We start from the raw sequence: 21,969 nt of genomic DNA on the forward strand, positions 1-21,969 counted from the left end.
CTACCTGAAGTAGTCTCAGCCTGCTACTTCTCCGCCATCTTGATTCCTCTCTTAACTGAAATCTCTTAAGAGACTGAGCCCAGAACCACCCAGCTAAGCCTCTCTCAATTGTGAGATAATTAATGTTTGTTGTTTGAAGCCAAAGAGTTTTGGGTAAATTTGTTACATAGCTAGAGATGATGAATACAGACTTTTTCTACTTAAAATTCTTTTCTTTTGGAATCACGCTTTGTACCAAGTGGATTGTACCATGAAGCATGACTTTGTTACTGAGTTTTCTGGAAGTTCAGTGTGGCTTGAAGAGATGTGTATGGGTGCCAAGTCGGCAGAGGTGGATTTTGATGACTTTGTAATATGTCAGTTTGGTTATGTTAAAATGTATACCCCAGAATTCCCATTACCTTTATGTTTCTGGTTAGGGTGACACACAAGACATTTTTTCATGAGCACTGGTGGGCAGAAGTGAAGCAGCAGCCATTTTGTTTTTTTATACTCAGATGGTCAAGCAGGTACTTTCATATCTCACATACATTGTTGCTTATATTTGGGCTCATCTCACTGGGGAGGGACAGTAGCCAGGCCTGCAGCTGTTTCATCTTTTCCTGGGTCCTCCTTTAAATTCTCTGATTCTTGGGTTAAGTGTGTGTTTAGGTCCATGATAAAGAATGCCATCTTCTTCAGGACACCAGCAACATGAAGGTTGGCGGCGACAAGAATTCACATGTATTTTAGTGTGTTCTTACGGTTTCTAGCTCATGCTCATGGTTCCAGTTTGTTCTTATTCTCCCTCTCTTTTACATTTATCTTCTCTTTTTGATTTCCCGACCTGCAGATTTCTAGCTCCTGCATCAGATAAAAAAAAAAAAAGCCTCTGGAGATGTTTAACTAACTTCCACAATACTTTAGTCAAATTGTCACATCCCTGTAACAAATACTTTTTTTTTTTTTTAAAGATTTTATTTATTTATTTGACAGAGAGAAATCACAAGTAGGCAGAGAGGCAGGCAGAGAGAGAGGAGGAAGCAGGCTCCCTGCTGAGCAGAAAGCCTGATGTGGGGCTTGAACCCAGGACCTGGGATCATGACCTGAGCCGAAGGCAGTGGCTTAACCCACTGAGCCACCCAGGCGCCCCACAAATACTTTTTCTATCTCTATCTCTACCTGTATTTCTTTGTAATTTATCTTAATCTCTTAATAGTTCTGCTTCTCTGATTGAAGCTTGACTAATATAATGATCTTTACCATTATCCTGTACCTTCACATATGCTGGTTTTCAAACTTGTTAAAGTTGGTGCCAGAACCATAAAGGGTTCCTGTGAAACATGGGGATTACTAGTTGCCACTTCCAGAAATAAATTCTGATTCACTAAATCTGATCTTAATCTGAGCCTTAATTAGCTTAAGGATCTACACTTTATATGTGCCTCAGATTCAGGCTGTCCAAGCACCATACTTTGAACAAACATTTATGAATGTTTTGTCATAGTTAAGATAAAATGTATTTCATTGAAATGAAGGTTTTTCCAAAGTAGAATTTCTTCTCCATTGCTGGTGGTATTAAAGCCAAACCTAGGTGAACTCATTCAATTAGAATTCATTATTCACTTGTATGTTAGGTGCATGTTCCAGGGTGGGAATGAAAGGTACCTCGTAGAAAGTTTGACTCAGATAAAAGACTATTCCAGAAGCAGGATATCAAAACTTTAATTTTCAACAGTATTAGAAGGTAGATAATGAAATATTATATCATGGTTTAAAAAAGAGGTAATCGGAATGTTTTTCTGTTTGTATTTTTTTTATTTCCCCAGCTGGATTCCGATGGCACTATTACGATAGAGGAGCAGATTGTCCTTGTGCTGAAAGCTAAAGTACAGTGTGAGCTCAACATCACAGCTCAGCTTCAGGAAGGAGGTAAAGGTGCTAAAAATTATGTCGTCTTGTGTCCTGACCCCAGTCCTCAAAAAGACTCAAATTCCCCTTTTAAGTAGCGGTTGGGTATTCCTCATCACTCATTCCATGTTTCCATGTGAAGGATCATGTAGCAGAACCATGCTCTTTTCATTTCTTTTTAAAAAATTTTTAATTAAATTAATTAATTAATTAATTTTAATTTAATTTAATTTTTTATCTTTTTAAAGATTTTATTTATTTATTTGACAGACAGAGACCACAAGTAGGCAGAGAGGCAGGCAGAGAGAGAGGAGGAAGCAGGCTCCCCACTGAGCAGAGAGCCCGATGTGGGCCTCAATCCCAGAACCCTGGGTTCATGACCTGAGCCAAAGGCAGAGCTTTTAACCCACTGAGCCACCCCGGCGCCCTCTTTTCATTTCTTTAGCCACAAGCTCTTCCCTCCCTGTGGACAAAATGACTTGCCTGACTTTAGAGTTTCAGAATAGCAGCTGGGCACGTGCATGTCAGTCTCTTTCTCAGGCCTCTTTTTGGATCCCTTTGCTTGCAGACAGCGTGCATCCTGGTTCGCCCTCAACCAGGTAGTAAGCTTGGAGGGACAGGCTCTGTTCGTGTGTGTCTTGCTTGCAGTTTGGTAGTATATATAAATATTAGAAGAACAAATAAGCAGCCCTTTTATATGTACCGAGGCCCTGTTCTCAAAACATTTTTTCTTTTTAGTAAAATGATTATTTAATTTCCATATGCCCGACTTTCTGTGTTTTTTCTCAACTAGTTCCACATTCAAGTGGGGATCTAGAAAAGCAAAACAATACTACAGGTGAGCTTGGGGTGGCTTTTGTACTCTTGGGGTTACTCTGCTGTTATAACTGCACAGGAACCTGTGGCTTATTCTCCTCAGGGCCTGGTGATGACTCATAGTTCTTATTGGGACCATTGAGAAAAATTATTTATTGGAATCTTTGGAGTAATAGGTAAATTATAATGTTTTATATGGGAAAATGCCTTGCCTTGATAGTTGAGTATAATTTAGGAATTTTTTTTTTAAAGGGAGGTGCTATTTACTGAGCTTCCCTAAATTCTCAACAATCTGAATATAGCAGATGTCTCTAAAGCTATGCTGTACTAAAATTCACAAGTCAGGAAACAACAGATGTTGGTGAGAATGTGGAGAAAGGGGAACCCCCTTCACTGTTGGTGGGAATGAAATCTGATACAACCACTCTGGAAAACAGTATGGAGATGTTAAAAATAGAGATACCCTATGATCCAGCAATTGCGCTACTAGGTATTTATCTAAAGGATACAAACATAGTGATCTGAAGGGGCACCTGCACCCCAGTGTTTATGGCAACAGTGTCCACAATGGTCAAGCTATGGGAAGAGCCCAAATTTTCATCGACAGATGAATGGATAAAGAAGATGTATGTATATATTTATATAATGAAATATTATGCAGCCATCAAAAAGAACGAAATCTTGCCATTTGCTGTGACATGGATGGAACCAGAAAGTATTATACTAAGAGAAATAAGTCATAGAAAGACAAATACCATATGATTTTGCTCATATGTGGAATTTAAGAAACAAAACAGATGAACATAGGGGAAGAGAAGGAAAAATAAAATGAGATGAAATCTGTGGAAGAGGCAAACCATAAGGGACTCTTAACTCTAGGAAATAAACTGAAGGTTGCTGGAGGGGAGGTCAGTGTGAGGATGAGGTAATTGGATGATGGACATTAAAAAGGGTACTTGAGGGACGCCTGGGTGGCTCAGTTAGTTAAGCAGCTGCCTTCGGCTCAGGTCATGATCCCAGCGTCCTGGGATCGAGTCCCACATTGGGCTCCTTGCTCGGCGGGGAGCCTGCTTCTCCCTCTGCCTCTGTCTGCCGTTCTGTCTGCCTGTGCTCACTCTCTCCCCTCTCTCTCTGACAAATAAATAAAATCTTTAAAAAAAAAAAGGGAACTTGATGTAATAAGCACTGGGTGTTATATGCAACTGATGAATCACTAAATTCTACCCCTGAAACTAATAATGCAGTATATGTTAGCTAAATTGAATTTAAATAAAAAATAAAAATAAAAGCTATGCCCTGGGGATGTTTGGGTAGCTCCATTAGTTAAGCCTCAGACTTTTGATTTCAGCTTAGTTCATGATCTCAGGGTTGTGAGATTGAGCTCTGCACTGGATGTGGAGCCTGCTTAAAATTTTCTCTCTCACTTACCCACTGCCCCTGCCCCCACCTCTCCCTCTCTAAAAAAAAAAAAAAAAAAGCTATGCCCTATAATGAAATATCTGGTTTGATCTACTTCATTCTAATCTCCAAATACTTAATTTAAGAACATTTAAAGTTTATAACTTCTTCCTCTTGAATAATCAAAAGCAATTTGAAATACTTTAATTACTTCCAAATTATATGCTATGTCATATAATTTTATATTAATAAAGTCATATAGTTTTATCTTATATATTACAATTTTTCTTCAAGATGAAATATATCTTTTTGTGAACTTGCTTGCAGTGAACGCTCTCAGTGTTTGTCTGAAAAGGTGTTTATTTCAGTCTCAATTGTCAAAGATACTTTTTCTGGACATATGATTCTTGGTTGAGAATTATTTATTTTTAGTGCCTGAATATTATTTCATTTTACTGTAGCTTCTGTTGTTATTGGTGACAAATCAGTTTTCAGTCTTTGTTGATGATTAGTTTTTTTTCTTTCTGGCTCCTTTTAAGAGTTTTTCTTCATATTTGATGTTCTGCAGCTTTCGTCTGCATCTAGGTATGGATTCATTTAATTTCTGAAGTCTGAGGATCTATGTCTTTCAGTCATTCATGGGAATGGTTTGCTATTTTGTCTTTGAAACTTTGTTCTCTCCCATTTTCCTAGTCTTTCCATCTGGAACACTAATTAGATAAATATAGGACCTTCTCAGACCCTTTGTGTCTTCATAAAATAAATTAGATGAAATAAATATGGCAAAATATTATCAAGTGTCAATTCCAGGTGCTATATATATAAAATATTCTCTGACTTATTTATGAAAAAAATTGTAATAAAAAGAAAATACCATTTTTCCTCATGTCTATGAAAGTGGAGGAAGTATAAATGCAAATACCTAGCTATCAAATGATTCAAGTAGTTAAAAACAAAACCCCAAATATTGTTGATCCCAGTGTGACTTCACAAATGTATGGTTACACTGTATTATGGGTAACTATAGAATTGAAAAGAGACAAAGTTGGAGTTTCCAAATTTTAGACTGTTCTGTGTAAAGATCATGGTTTGACAAGCATCACTAATAAGTAGTTTGTCCTGGCATACACAAAAGATGACAGGGAATATAATTAATGGTGTTAATTTATAAAGAGAGATTGGTGAATCATCAGGCAATTAGTTAGTTTCTTGGTAACTGGTGAAAGTATTTACTCACATAGGATGTGAAATGATGATCAAAGAGTAGATGTTAATTAAGATCTCTGTATTAGCTGTGTGAGGCCATGGCTTCCTCAATCCTTTCAACGTTTGTGGGTATTTATTATACCGTTTGTCAAAGAGCCACCAGAGAGATGAACATAATCTACAGAAACATTATTTTTGAAGAATGTTGGTTTTCTGAATTTTGGGGAGTGTGTGTGTATGTGTGTGGGGTATCTTGTAGGGAACTAGAAAATTATCCCCTTTAGAGCATGAGGAAAATATCAGCAGATTTATCTCCATAGTAGTTTAAAACTACATAATTATAAAATAAATGGTCATTGGGTTTTAAACTTGTATGAAGACCTTATTCCATCATGTTAGCTAACTCTTGCCAGAAAGTATCAGGATATTGCCGCATGCATTTTATGTGTCTACGTACCTGTTTTAGAGAGAGAGAGAGAGAATGCAAGTAGTGGGGAGGGACAGAGGAAGAGGGAGATAGAGATTTCCAAGCTGGCTCTGTGCTCAGTGCAGAGCCCTACACTGGGCTTGATTTCACAACCCTGAGGTCATGACCTGAGTCAGTTGGGTGCCAACTGACTGAGTCAGCCCAGGCACCCCTGCAGCATACATTTTAGAGGGACAGCTAGTTTTTGGAACTCAAGAATGTGTGTCCAGGTCCAATTTTGGTAGATTGTACAATAGGTCTCTGGTAAAAGATTGAACAAGTACAGGTCAATGAGGATGCATGTCTTGTTAAAGACAAAGTGAATGTCATATGGAAGCCATATGGAATGGTAGCAAGATACAGAAGAATGTCTAAGGTAAGGTTGGTGGAAGGGGTTGATTCATTGCACTCTGTTTGAACAAGAAAGAAAAACAAAACACAGATAATGGCGGAAAGAAGCTGGAGAAGCCATGCTCCAGAAGCAAGAGCCAATATAATGGGTTCCTGGGTTGCTTGTGATATGTGAAGCACAGGCTTTTATTGTGTGGGCAAAGTGAGGCTGTTTCCAAGAAAATGCTCTCTTCTATAAGAACAGTGTGAGTGAGGGAAGACGTTTCCTTTTTCTTATTGCTTCAGCAATCCCCAAAGCAAATCATGTTATTTGTTTCCATGTGATATGGAGGACAGTAAGAAATTAATTTCAGGTTTATGCTGAATTCTTTTCTGTACAGATCAGGGTTTGCATGACGATTCAAAACTGAACAAACAACTTGACATCATGAACATCAGCTAGAAGAAAATTACTCAGCTACCATAGTGTAATTGGTAACTAAAAAATTGAGGGAGCTATAATGGTAGCAGAATAAGGGTCCCCCAAAATGTCCATACCCCAATACCTGGTGTTATGCCTGTGTATATGCTATGTTAAATGGTGCAAGGACATTGCAGCTGGGATTATAGTTATGGGCCTTAAAGTAGGGAGATTATCCTGGATTATCTGGATGGGTCCAATGTGGTGTGTGTGGTGGATGAATCAGGAGGGGAAAAGGAGAGTGGAAGAGAGACATGATGAGAAGTGTCAGCTTGCCTTGCTGACTTTGATGATGGAGGAAAGGAGTCATAAACCAAGGAATATAAGTGGTTTCTAGAAGTTGATCACCCTCAAGGAAATGGGAAACTCAGTCCTAGCTGAACTCACTGGACTTATGACTTAAAGAAATTGTGAGATAATAAGTTTGGGTTATTTGAAGCCATTACATTTGTGGTAATTTGTTATGGTAGCAATAGAAACATGAATACAACACGCATTAAAAGTAATCTCATTTTTAAATGGAGGATATGCTCTCTTCTTGGAAGTTCAATACACAACTAATGGAGAGCAGTCCTGAAGAACACACAGTGTTGACTCTGACTGAATATTTGTTAAGCGCTTGCCTAGGACTGGGTACAAAACAGACAAAATTCCCCACCTTCAGGGTTCCTGTGGTTTAAGAAACCATAATAAAATAACAGTTCCTATAGGAAGGTGATGAGAGCTCAGGTAAAAAGTATAGAAGGAAAGGGGATAAGGCAAGTTTTGAAGGTAACTATAAATGGGGAAAGTTTACTTAGAAGTGACCTGTGAGTAAAAGTCTGTAGGGTGAACGGGAATAAACCTTAAGGCCATCTGGTGAATGGACTGAAGTGAAGGGAGAGCTAGGAGGACCTTAGCAGAACCAGGTCAGGGAGAGAAGTATGGGGGAAAGAGGATCTTGAAGGGCTTTCAGATTTTGTAGACTTGGCTTTTGCTGGGAGTGAGATGGGAAGCCTTTGGAGGATTTTGGCTTATTGTGTGAATGAATGAAAGGAGAGCAAGAATGGAACCAGGAAGACCAGATTTACCTTTCAATGAGAAATTTCTTCAATTTATGTGTAAGAAACTAGAACAGCATTTTGAATTCATTAGCTATTTTAAGAAATTTCCACTTTGAAATTCCCTTAAAGTTGAGAGATAGGTATCAAAATATTTAAGAGTGATCTGTTATGCTGTCTGCAATTTATTTAAAATACCACAGCAAATAGATGAAATAAATATGATAAAAATATAAGCAAGTGTCAATTCTAGGTAGAGGTGTGCATGTGTGCGTGTCTGTGTACACAATATTTTGCTTTATTTATGAAAAAATTTTTGACACAGAGACATAGTGAGAGCAGGAACACAAGCGGGGGGAGTGGGAGAGGGAGAAGCAGGCTTCCTGCATAGCAGGAAGCCCAATGCAGGGCTCGATCCCAGGACTCTGGGATCAAGACCTGAGCTGAAGGCAGATGCTTAACGACTGAGCCATGCAGGCTCCCCTGAAAAAATTTTTGTAATAAAAATTTTCCTCATGTCTATGAAAGAAAACAGAATGTAAATGCAAATACCTAGTTATAAAATGATTCAAGTAGTTAAAAGCAAAACTCAAAACATTATTCATCCTGGTTCAACTTCACAAATGTTTGGTTTCTCTGTGTTTACGGTTACATTGTAATATCAGTTCAGTTACAGAACTGAAAAGAGACAAAGTTGAAGTTTCCAAATTCTAGATTTTTCTGTGTGAATATCATGGTTTGACGAGTTTTGACCGTGGATGTGGCAATGGAGGTTATGAGAACTACTCGGGTTCTGGATGCATTTTGTCCGTTCAGTACCTCCTACTCCAAATCTTTATACTTGATTCTTAAGGAGAGTAGAGCTTGTGAGAATTTTGTTTGAGATGAGGGTTAGGCTCAAACAAATTACTAGAGTTACTGGTGAAAAGAAAAAAAAGAATTATTGGTAAAAAGGCAAACTCAAATCTTGGAGCTTACTGGGAAGCTCAATCTGTTTCATATATGTTTTTTAACAGCAATTTTTAAAAATCTAGGGTAAAAAATGTAGCTAGAACTGTGATAGAATTTTACTATGGTTGTTCACAATGAATTCCAATGTTTCTTATATATTAATTGCTATAATTCACATAGAGTGGAATCACTAAAATATGTTTAATTTCTGCAAATCAAATGTTTCTATTAATGGACTTTAACGAGGCAAGGTGGATAGAGATTAGGACATTTGCGTCATATCTACCCCATTCTAGTTTCCATAACTACCAATTTGTTTTATATTTTGCTGCAGGTAGAGACCTGAGATTTTGTATTTTGAGTGTACTTACTGTCTGGTTCCAATTGCATTTTTGCTTATTTGTTTTTTAATTTTTTTTATTAGAGGGAAATTGTTTCCCAGAATGGGATGGACTCATTTGTTGGCCCAGAGGAACAGTGGGGAAAATACTGGCTGTCCCATGCCCTCCTTATATTTATGACTTCAATCATAAAGGTATTGAATTTTTCTGAAATGATTAATTTGGAATAGAAAGATACTTTTTTTTTCCTAGTGAAAGCCAAGAGCGTTGAGCAATCTCGATGTTTTCCTTCATGTCTTTACAGGAGTTGCTTTTCGACACTGTAACCCCAATGGAACGTGGGATTTTATGTACAGTTTAAATAAAACATGGGCTAATTATTCAGACTGCCTTCGCTTTATGCAGCCAGATATCAGCATAGGAAAGGTAATGATAATTTTTGTATTTGTGAACCCCCCAGGGAAAATGGAATATTTTTATGCATTTCTTGATTGCCAACTATTATATATAAAACCCCCTTTATTCTAGAACACAAATGTTCTAAAAGATAAAAAACAAGATTGGAATCTTTTTAGCTATCTGGTTAAGGAATGGTGTAGGACCTGAAACATTCTGGTATTTTCTTTAGGTTAGAGTTATCTGGCTAAGATACATGCATATATACTTATAAATATGTGTTTGTGTGTATTATGTTATAGTGCATTATATTTATATTACATTACATTATACTATATTGCATTATATTTTACTTCAAAATCAAGATAGGTAGTCAGCAACATGATTTATGATTTCTTTTTTGTTACCTATGAATGGCTACATCTCATTTCACTCTGTATTCCTAAAGGAGATTTGTATTTTAAAGATGTATTTGTCATTTTGTAAGATTGGCCAGTAGGTGATATTATTAGTATATGAAAGATTAGAGTTGTAGAATTAAGGAGAAGCAAGTGGCATCCCATAGGTCTTCCAGATGACACCTTAATTTTACATATGAGTAAACTCAGAACCAGAGATTAGGTGTTAGAGTGACTCAGCTCACTGATGACAGGATCTACAGCTGAATCCTGATCTCCAAATACCTGATCAGTGCTATTTCAATGTAACAATCATACGAAAACGTTGGAAACCCTAGATAGTCAATTTTAGCTGATACGTGGTCCTTTAAGTCATGCTTAAATTCCTATCACTCAGACTTTGTGAGTAAAATGCATGATGATATATGCATATGATGTTAGGAGTTAATATGATACATGGATGTATAAATGGCTTTTATGGGGATCCTGAGAACAGTCTATCATACATAAACTGTACCAGCATTAAACATTTTTCTTTATGCTAATTTTTTTTTTTTTTTTTTTTTTTTTTGCTGGGGGCTGGGAATAGGGAGAATAGTAGGGGAAGCAGTGAGTTGAAGATTTCTTTGATTTTGCACTAATAGTCAGGACTTCTTTTTTTAAAAAAGATTTTTAAAATTTATTTATTTGAGAAAGAGAGAGAGAGAGAGCAGGAGTAGAGGGAGGGGCAGAGGGAGGAGCAGATTCCCTGCTGAGCAGGGGAACCCCCCCCCCCCCCCGCTCAAGTGTGGGCCTCAATCCCAGGACTCCAGGATCATGACCTGAGCCAAAGGCAGATGCTTCAGTGACTGAACCACTCAGGTGTCCAGTAATGAGAGTTTTATAGGAGGAAAAATAAATTAAAAACAAAAAGGTGTGCATTGAGAATAAACATCTTTATTGGAGGGAAATACAACTAAGATTTTTTAAACATCTATTGTCTTCTTCCTAAAATAATTTCCTTATTGTTGGCTTGACAAAATGAGGCGCTTACTTTTATTTATTTATTTATTTATTTTTTAGCTTTCATATTTTATTATTTTTTAAAATAGAATGTATTATTTGTTTGAGGGGTTACAGGTCTGTGATTCTTGAGTCTTATATAATACACAGTGCTCATTATAACACATACCCTTCCCAGTGTTCATCAACCAGTTATACCATCCCCCTACCCCTCTCTCCTCCAGCAACCCTCAGTTTGTTTCCTAGGATTAAGAGTCTCTTATTGTCTCCCTCTCTGGTTTCATCTTGTTTTATCTTTTCCTCTCTTCCTATATGATCCTCTGCCTTGTTTCTTAAATTCCACAAATCAGTGAGATCATATAATTTTCTTTCTCTGACAGACTTATTTTGCTTAGCATAATACCTTCTAATACCATCTATGTCACTGCAAATGTCAAGGTTTCATTCTTTTTGATGGCTGAGTAATATTCCTCTGTGTGTGTGTGTACCACTTCTCCTTTATCCATTCATCTGTCAGTGGACATCTGGGCTCTTCCATAGTTTGGCTATTGTAGACATTGCTGCTATAAACATTGGGGTACAAGTGCCCCTTCAGATCACTACATTTGTATCTTTTGGGTAAATACCTAGTAGTGCAATTGCTAGGTCATAGGTTAGCTCTATTTTCAACTTTTTGAGGAGCCTCCAGACTATTTTCCAAAATGCCTGCACCAGCTTGCATTCCCCCAACAGTGTAGGAGGGTTTACCTTTTCTACACCCTCGTCAACATCTGTCATTTCCTGACTTGTTAATTTTAGTCATTTTGACTGGTGTGGTATCTCATTGTGTTTTTGATTTGTATTTCCCTGATGTCAAGTGATGTTGAGGACTTTTTCATGTGTCTGTTGACCACTTGGAGGTCTTTGGAGAAATGTCCATTCATGTCTTCTATTTCTTGATTGGATTATTTGTTCTTTAGGTGTTGAGTTGGGTAAGTTCTTTTAAGAGACAGTTACTTTTAGTAAAAAGATGGGAAAGAACTCTTCTGATAGGCCATAGGTTTATTAAATTCATTAGAGAATTATATTTAAAACAACAGCTTACTGCAGAAATTACCATATAATCCATTTCATGTTTAAAGGTTAAATGAACTTCTGGAAAACAATTTAGCAATGTGTATTAAAACAACTTCAAAGCGGTCATATCTTTTGATCTTATGAAATTACTTCTAAGAGTCAAGTATAAGAATTTGGAGTGTGGGGAATTGAGTGGACAGAATGTTCATTGAACTATTAATTTTTGTAGTGAATATTCTAAAGAATTTAAGTTTCCAGTGAAGAACCTTCCAGAGAAGTTTAAATAAACTCACATAAATGTTTTTTGTAAAGAGTTTGTGGCCTTAGAAATTTCCTTTGTTATACAGTTAACAGAAAAAAAAATCAGGTCATAAAGTTATGTATAAATTGGGAATGTAGATGCTTAAAACAATGGAAAATGCTGCATAGGGATAGAATAAAAAGAAATACATGAAGTGTTTCTTTTTGGCTGGTAGGAATTTGGGAGGTTCCCCCCTCTTTTGTGTTTCACACATTATCCAAATATATTCTTTTTTTCCTTCCTTCCTTCCTTCCTTCCTTCCTTCCTTCCTTCCTTCCTTCCAAGTAGTCCTCCATACCCAGCATAGAGCCCAAAGTGGGGCTTGAACTCATGACCCTGAGATCAAGACCTGAGCTGAAACCAATAGACTGACGCTTAACTGATTGAGCTACCCAGGCATTCCCAAATATTTTCTATAAAATGTTTTAGTATTTTATTGACTGCTAATAATATGTAGTAAACATTTTTTTAAAAAAGGAACAAAAGGCAAAATCTTTTACTTTCAATTAGGATGCTGGAAGTTGTGACAGTAGGAACAGATTAAGTAAGATGCAAAATCAGTAATTTGTAATATTTCATCAGTGAGCTGAGGATGCCAAGAAGTCTAAATGATCCCATTTCTAGAAGTGGGCAAGCCCTTCCTATAAGAGAAGAGACCCATGACTGCTATCTATCCCTGGGTCTATAGCAGAAGAGGAACAACCAGGTCATAGAAAGAGATGGAAAGAAAAGAGCCAGGCTCTTAAACCAACAGTTTTTTTTTTTTTTTTTTTTAAAGATTTATTTATCTTAGAGGGAGAGAGAGAGAAAACAAGTGAGCTTGGGGTGGGTGCAAAAGGAGAGAGAGAATCCTGAAACAGACTGCTGAGCCAGACTCGATGAAGGACTTGGACCTGGACATGGGCCTGGAGCCCAAGACCCTGGGATCATGACTTCAGCTGAAACCAACAATCTGCCACTTAACCAATTGCCACCTAAGTGCCCCTTAAATCAACTTTTAATAGACAAGCGTTGGCATACAGGCTTAGAATCTCAGGAAGTGAGCCCATTCACAGTGCACTATCACCAACCAGCCAGTTTTTACCCATGGGAGTGGAGGCCATGTGCCAAAGGCTGGGGACAGCACAGGTAGGGTAAGAGAAATTCTGGGAGAGTTGCGAAGTACTCAGAGTGAAATGCAGCAGTTAGTCAAAGGCATGGGACAGAAGACACATATGGAGCATGATTGCTACAGACCATGCGAGGGAAGGGCAGGAGAGCAAAGTAAAATCCCTAGCAACTCAAAAATCTGACGATGGTTCAAAGAGCACCAAAAGGTCTATGGCTTGGAAAATGTCAGGTGAACTAAAATCCATAAAATGGCCACTAGAGGCTGCTAACGCTAAGATTTCGAGGTCTGCTGAAGGAGTCTTGATTCTGGGCTCAAAATCTAAACCAGGATAAAAGGATCACAAAAAACATAAAACAAAAACTACAACAAAGCTCAACTTAGTTAACAACAGAGTAATCCAGCTTCCCTACCCAAGAAACCTGATGGAGGAAGAGGCCTGCCTTTTCAGGCAGTTGACATCAAATACTTCAGTCTCTATCATTCTTTTACTTACAGGGCCGGGAGTGTGATACAAAATTACAAGGCAGGGCCCCAAAATCTGGAGTAAAAATAAGAGCAGAAAAAACCAGATGATCCAGATGTTAGAAATACTTAATAATAACTATTTTAAATATGTTAGATGATTTGGTGAGAAGGAATGTAAAATAGATGGGAAAAATCAAAGAAATAAAAACTTCAAAAAAACCCAAAACAAAACAAAACCAAAATGGAAATTCTAAAATTGAAATATTCAATCCAAAAATGAAGAATTCATTTGATTTGCTCAACAGCATACTGGATACAGCATGATAAAAGATTAATGCCTTTTAAGAGAAGTCAATAGAAATTTTCCAACCGAAGCATCAGGAGAAAAAAAATAAATTAAAATTGGAAGCATCTGAGACTTGTGAGACAACATATAATTGTTTAACAATGTGAAATTAGAGGTAACTAGAGAGAATTGGACAAAATAAATATTTGAGGAGACAATGGCCAAGAATTTTCTAAATGGGTGAAGTAAATCAACCCATATATTTCAGAAATTTAGCAAATGCAAGGCAGGATAAAATAAAATCATACTTAGAAACATCATAGTTAAACTGCTATAAATCACAGTAAAAAGAAAACTTAAAGGCAAAGTATAAGGGCACATTGGGAACAGTAATAAAAAAGATGCCGAAAGGAGGCTGGAATATAATGGGATGACATCCTTAAGGTGATAATATGCAAAAAGATAAAGGTAAAATAATGATACTTTTCAGACAGAAAATAGATGAGAGGATTCATCTTCATCATACCTTCAGTATAGGAAATACTCAAGAAAGTTCTCTAGGTCAAAGAGGAATATGCCAGATGAGAACATAGATTGGTAGGAAGGAATGAAGAGGACCAGAATGGGTATATATACGTATATATGGATAAAAATGACAGACTAAAACAGTAAACAAAACTATATTCTTATCCTTATTTATTACTGTACTTATCTTTCTCTATATCTTTATCTATAATTCATTTAAAAGTCTACTGACTGCTTAAAGCAATCATAATAGTCTCACAAAGGTTTATAAATTACATAGGCAAAATTTATTATATGTGATGCCAAAGCAAGCACTATGTAGACAAAATCTAAAAGGGCAAAGGCTAGGGAGCAAAACTGAATATACATTTGTAAACGTTTTAAGTCGTTTGTGAAATAGTTCAATATTACTTAAATGGAGGCTCTGATTAAATTCAGGATGCATAATTGCTAAAAAATAACACAAGTGAAATACTAAGAAATGCTTGATGACACCACCTCCCAAATAGAAGGTAAGAAAGTAGGTACAGAGGAACAAAGATAGGACATCTAGAATGCCAGTACCAATGTATTATTTTTAAGCCCAACCATAGCAATGATTGTGCTCAGTGTTAAATGAACTTAACAATCACTTAAGATAGAATGGGTAATAAATGTATGACTTAGGTATATAATGTCTGTAAGAAATGTACTCTATAAAAATACAGATAAATGTGAAGATAATAGATGTATCAAAATTAAAAGGGTGGATGAGTTAATGCAGTGCATACCCTCAGCATAAGAAAGGTTGGTATTGCTAAGTGGACTTCAAGGCAGAGTATTACTGAGGTGGAAGGCCATGTCAGAATGGTTAAAGAATCCATTTACCAGCAAGAAGTAATGATCCTAAATATGCATGCTTTTAGGGACTTCATATTGCATAAAGCAAAAATTGTCAAAGCAAAAGGGAGACATGGTCAGGTCCCACCATGTTGGAATTTATGAAAATACCATTCTCTCAGTAATTGGTAAAACAATTAGACAAAAACACCCATAGGATATCTTTCACACAATTTGATGAAAATGCCATTTATAGAATACAATCACCAAACACAACAAAATTCACATTCTTTGAAATTACACATCAAAGTTTCTTCAAGATTGGGCATATGCTGGACTGTAAAGAAGTGTCAATAAATCTCAAGATTAAAATCATACAGAGTGTATTTTCTGACTACAAAAGAACTAATTGAAAATCAATTAAAATAAAATACATGGACAATTCACAAATTGTTGGAAAATATATGTGTGACCCATGGCAAAAGTTTGAACTGAATACTTATGAAAGCTGAATATATCAAAAAAGTGGGAGAAACTACAAAAGCAGACTTTAAGAGTTTTATAGCTTATTATTTGTTTAATTATATTATAGCTCAATTATATGCTTAATTATAGCTTAATTAGGAAAGAAGAAAGGTAAGCAGTCAGTAATCAAAGTCTCCACATTAAGCTGTACAATGTAATACCTAGAACAACAACCAAAAGTGTTTGAAAAGGGACATCAGAATAGAATTCTGCAAAATGTTCAAGTAACCCACAGGGTGGCAGGAAAAATAAAACAGAAATGAAAAATAGAATAACAGAAAATAAAAAAATAAAGTGATGGACTTAGCCTTAACATAGCAATATTATATTTAAAAAATGATCTAATTATACCAGTAAACAGAGATTGAAAGAATCTATTAAAAAATATGACCCAAATGTATGTGGTCTACAAAGTTGGAAACATTTTATATATACTGATATACCTAGGTTACATACATACAATGCAATAATATTCAGCATTATAAAGGAACAAACTTGACCTATACAACAGCTTGAATGGATCTTGAGGTCATTATTGTAAGTGAAAAAAGCCAATATCAAAAGGTTACATACTGGAGGATTCCATTTCTATAACATTTATGAAATGACAAAATTACAGAGGTAGAAAACAGATTAATGGTTGCTAGGTGTCAGGGAAGCTGGGGAAGAGGGGTCTATGGGTAACTTTAAAGGACAGCACAAGGCAGGTCTTCAAAGCCTTCAAGTGAATGGTGAATGGTGAATGGTGAATGGTGAATGTTTTGAGACCTGTGGGTTATGTAAAGAAATCTGAATTTTACCCTAAGAGTGATGAGGAGCCATTGAAGGATATTAAGCAGAAGAGTGACAAGGAAGGTCACTGGTGAGGTGGAGTGTGAGTTGGTGGGAAGCCCATTTGGAAGAGGCTGTTAGAGTAACTCAGGACAGGAAGATGGTGGCCTGGCCAAAGGCAATGGCTTTTGAGGACTGGATAGAAATGGGACATCTTGAGGTATAGTAATTAAGGCAGTACAATTTTAAGACTCCATCTGTTTTTGACATTCATCAATATTGTTGCATGAATCAATGGTCCATTCCTTTGTAATTTTTAAAAATAATTATAAATTCACAAGAACTGGAAAAGATAGTAAAAAAAAGCCCCATTTATCCTTCACCTGGTATTCTCCAATGGTTACATCCTAACATAATTATACTAAAATATCAGAGGGAGAAATCTGACATGGTGCCATTTGTGTGTTATAGTTCTGTCATTTCATCACATATGTAAACTTTTGTAACTGGCGCTACATTTGAGATACAGAACTATTGCACAGTATATTGACAAAAAGAGTATATACTAAGTATATGTTATCTAATTCTAAGAAGGCTAAGAATAGTCAAAAAGTACACGGAGTACATGAACAGTTGATGCCAATTTGTGTTGACAGAAATTGGAACAGTAGTTACCTGGAAGTGAATGGTGGGTGGTTTTTTGGCTGCAAACGTGGTTTATCAAAGCCCATCAAAGTGCTCACTTAACATCTGTACATTTTATTTCATGTAAATTACAGCTCAGTAAAAAGCTTAAGGAAAACTAGAAATAATATTCCAAAAATGAAAGTTTTTTACTAGTTTCTTCTTAGAATAGCCCTGTAACACATGTTTTGTTTACCTCAACTATCACATTAGGTATATAATTCCAAATAACTAAAATGGACAGCACAAAAATTCACTAAGTAAATATTGCAACATTTGATTTGACCTCACTAAAACAAGAAATGCCACATGTTATTATTATTACATCTTTAACTCTCATTTGAGGGGTGCCTAGGTGGCTCATTCGGTTAAATCTCTGCCTTCAGCTCAAGGTTATGATCTCAGGGTCCTGGGATGGAGCCCTGTGTTGGGGGCTCCCTGCTCGGTGGGGAGCCTGCTACTTCTCGTGCCCTTCCCCCTGCTCATGCCCTCTCTCTCTCATTCTCTCAAATAAATAAATAAAATATTAGAAAAACAAACAAACAAAAAAACCAAAAAAATCTCTCACTTGAACATAGGAAATGAAAGAAACGCCAGATTAACAATCTATGTTATATAAATGTGCTAACACACTGCCTGTCTAAACAGGAAGAAGCATGATTTTTAAGTTTATTCACATCTACTTGTTAAAAGTTATTTTTCTAATTAAATCTGTTCCCCTTCAGCAAGAATTCTTTGAACGCCTCTATGTCATGTACACAATTGGATATTCTGTCTCCTTCGGTTCCTTGGCTGTGGCTATTCTCATCATTGGCTACTTCAGGTGAGTGATTCCCAATCCCTCTCTCCATGAAGGGACAGGTTCTGTGTCCTATGCATAGAAGACGTGAGGTCTCACAATTTCTGGCCGAGATACTTTTCCCAGCACAAGTTTTTGAATTCAGCCTAGTGTTATAATATTATTTGGCTTCGAAAATTTATTTTTCATGAGGAAATTCAGGGGTTTTAGTGTTGTTGTTTAAAAGCTAAAAGAAAAATCTTTAAAAACATCAAAGCACTATGAAACCATTAAGCCTATAGATCTGCACTACAGTGTATTTGTCTGCAAAGTGTTGCTGGGTAGAGCAGAATGAGCTGCAAAAATTTTCATTCATGTTGCAAAGACTTCATTTTTCCCAAATGATTTTGGTGCCATTGGACAGAAATTCATTTTAAATAATCCCCCAAATGATCTGATATTATATCTAAAGAAGTCATATTTGTTGCTTCTGTTATGTTTTATTTTTTATCCACTGAAACTTTTGCCCAATTCAATTCAATTTGGTATAAAGCAGTACAAAATTTTGAGCACCAATATGGAGATAAAGCAGTGTACAACACGTATGGGAAATGTATACTCATGATGCTTGCACCTGGTTTGTGATACACATAACTAAGAAAACAATTAGTATACACTGTGAGAAATGGTATGATTCAGGTGGTGTATGGTAATTGGGAAGGCAGAGTAAGGGTATGAAGTGAAATTTCAAAAGATGCATGACTATAAATGAGATGTATCCCAAAGAGAATACCAGGGGACAGAATTCCAAACCCAAGTTTAGATCAAAGCATGGAATATTTGAGAATTCAGAGTTTTGGTGCAGATGAGTGATGGGTAGTGAGACTGTGGGTTATATGAAGAAATCTGAACTTTACCCTCAGAGTGATGAAGAGCCACTGAAGGAGTTTAAGCAGAAGCATGACATGAAAGGTCACTTGTGAGGTGGAGTGTGAGTTGGTGGGAAGTATGATAGGAAGCCCATTTGGAAGAGGCTGTTAGAGTAACTCAGGAAAGGAAGATGGTGGCCTGACCAGGGGCAGTGGATTGAGGATTGGATAGAAATGGAAGATCTTGAGCTATAGTAATTAAGGCAATAACATTTTAAGACTTCAGTGTTAAATTATGCATGGGGAAAAAGAATGAGGATAGATGACCAAAGAGGCTAAAACTGACTAGATAAGAGAGGGAGACTTCCTAGAACACATTGACATGTGAACTGATATTTCAATGATGAGAAGGAATTTAGTATATTCTAGATGATGGGAACAGAATGTGCAAAACTCAGAGGCAGAAAAGAGCAGGGTAGACTCTGGGAACATTGAAGAATCCCATGAGAATGCAACATTTGGAGCATAGGGTGGAGTGGCCATATAGGAATGACTAGGAAGAAACTGTGTTTTGCAGGTCTTTGTCAAAGGCTTTGAATTTTATCTTGTAAGGGTAGAGAATAGGGAGCTCATGAAGTTTTTAAAGCAGAAGGGGAACACAGATTTGTGGAATTATGGTGGGGTTCCTCAAAACAGTTTCATGAAATTGGCTTGGTAGTATTATCCCATTTTACAGACCTAAGAACCTAAAGTTCAGTGTCCAAGGTCACAAGGTCATAGGTAGTACAGCTGGAAACAGAACCTCGTCTTCTAATTCCTATCCAGAGTTCATTCCATTATACTAAATGTAGCTCTGGTTGTTCAGAATAATAGATGAATATTTATGAGAAAAAAATTTTTACATAAAATTTCAGGAGGATACAAATCACTAAGTAGTAATTCTTCAATTTACATAGTAATTTATCACTCTATTTCACAAATTCTTTCTATATGATACTTTTATATAATTACTAAACTATATAGCATAATGTTACACAAAAATTTCAGAAACTCTTCTGTTTCACACAACAAAATGCTTTTTTATTAGGATAGTAAATAGTGTTGAGTCTTCTAAAAATCAATACCCATTTGTATACTGTGATGGCACTATTTGTGGTCAATAATTTCCACAGATACGTGACAACCTATCTGGTCAAATCCTGTTCACTTGTGAACACACTGCCCAAAAGGAATTGACCAATGAGGAGGACTGTCTGGGTACAATGGACCTGCATGCGTGTCCCTAACATACAAACAAGATATTTCTGAAATATCTAAATTTAGCTCATTCTCAGTTGGCCTATCCCTACTATATTATGAAATGTAAAAACATATTATTGGATTAAAATTTTTTCTTACTCTCTTATACTTGTGTACTTTGTCCTTCCTGGAAAAGAAGTAGTAATAGGGTGATCTTTGTACAGGAAAGTATTGTCTTGTCTTGCAGTCAAGCAATGGTAAAGGTGGGTTAGATTCTACAACCCTTTCTTAGTGTATTTTCCCATTAAACTTAAGAAAAGATCTCTTTTGGAGTTAGCTCTTTGTACAGGAAATTAGTAATACTGTATCTTCTTCTGTGTATGTTATGACTTAACTTGTGTCTAAGATTCTTTTATAAACACAAAACTTTTTGTTAAAGGTTTTGTGTTAAAGTAAGTTTGTTTACTCTTTAATATTACTAGGACATAAAGTTGTGTAATGTTATCAAAATATTTTAGTTTTTCTTATAGAGTATGTGTTGAAAATGTGAAAGCTCCATTAAAAAAAAAAGATTTTATTAATTTGAGAGAGAGTGAGGGAGAGAGAGAGATTGAGAGTGCATAAGCAGGGGGAGAGGGCAGACTCCCCACTGGGCAGGGAGTCCAATGTGGGACTCCATCCTAGGACCCTGGGATCATGACCTGAGCAGTAGGTAGACACTTAACCGACTGAGTTACCCAGGCATCCCTGAAAGCTCCGTTTTTAATAATGTTTATCCCTTTTCAAAATGATTCTCCATTAGTCATTTATTACTGTAATATATATTTTAGTATAATGCTTTAGTATAATATATCATAATAGTTAACTATGCAAAATCAAGATAAACATAGTAGTAGATCAGGTTAAATTTGAAATTATTTCTCAAAAAGTTACATTTTAGTTTTTGATCCCAGTTGTTTCAACTGGAAGTAGATAGTAATGGGTTTCTGTCTTAGTTCAGGCTTACTGTATTTTCTTCTTTTTTGGAGGAGAGTATGGACTTGTTTATGTATTTTCTTTCCCTATGTCTAATTTCATCCAAATCTAAATACTGAACATTTTCTTTCCATAGACGATTACATTGCACAAGGAACTATATCCACATGCACTTGTTTGTGTCTTTCATGCTGAGAGCTGTAAGCATCTTTGTCAAGGACAAAGTGGTCCATGCTCATATAGGAGTCAAGGAGCTGCAGTCCCTGTTGTTGCAGGATGACCTACAAAGTTCCATAGAAATGCCTTCTGTGGACAAATCACAATATGTAAGTGTTTTCACCACTTTCTCTCATTACTAATTCCTGTAACATTATAGACAAGTGAAATTTTACAGTCCACTAAATATTAACTTGTTTTGGCTTATGTAATCTCTGAATTAACCAAGATAGATGACCAATTTTTATAATGATATTTACTACCTCAATTCTGTCCTTAATCTTTACACTTAATTACTCATCATCCTAGACTATTAAAAATCTTGAGCTCTTTCTGTAAGAACATTCTGGAATGGAAACTTCAAAAATCACATGACCGGAGTGCATTTGATGTATGGCTCATACTAGCTGTCATGGCTTGCCATGTTCAGAAGTAAAAAGCCCACTTGCAAAACCAGAAGTGTGTTATTTGAAAGCCCATGACATTTACTTTATTGTAGATTCACGCTTGTTCCAATATAAGATTCCAGGGTACTTGATTCTGCTCTGAAATATGCTGGTGTTACTTAGTAAATAGAATCACTCAATAATTCAGTTAATTAAATCACTGATGCACTATATCTGGGAATTAAGTG

At 36.3% G+C, this 21,969-nt stretch overlaps 1 protein-coding gene across 1 annotated transcript in view; it reads left to right on the top strand.

Moving 5' to 3' along the window:
* The window catches only part of LOC111145846 (parathyroid hormone 2 receptor), a 90,742-nt gene that overhangs the window by 28,612 nt on the left and 40,161 nt on the right, over positions 1 to 21,969 (top strand). The window contains exons 2-6 of the mRNA XM_022501120.1: positions 1,809 to 1,911; positions 9,003 to 9,113; positions 9,224 to 9,345; positions 17,984 to 18,081; positions 21,256 to 21,445. Coding sequence (XP_022356828.1) covers positions 1,809 to 1,911; positions 9,003 to 9,113; positions 9,224 to 9,345; positions 17,984 to 18,081; positions 21,256 to 21,445 — 624 coding nt within the window. The remainder of the gene's footprint in view (positions 1 to 1,808; positions 1,912 to 9,002; positions 9,114 to 9,223; positions 9,346 to 17,983; positions 18,082 to 21,255; positions 21,446 to 21,969) is intronic.

The sequence above is a fragment of the Enhydra lutris genome, unplaced genomic scaffold (genome assembly GCF_002288905.1).
Source record: "Enhydra lutris kenyoni isolate GAN:26980312 unplaced genomic scaffold, ASM228890v2 scaffoldscaffold1, whole genome shotgun sequence".
NCBI classification, from domain to species: Eukaryota; Metazoa; Chordata; class Mammalia; order Carnivora; family Mustelidae; genus Enhydra; species Enhydra lutris.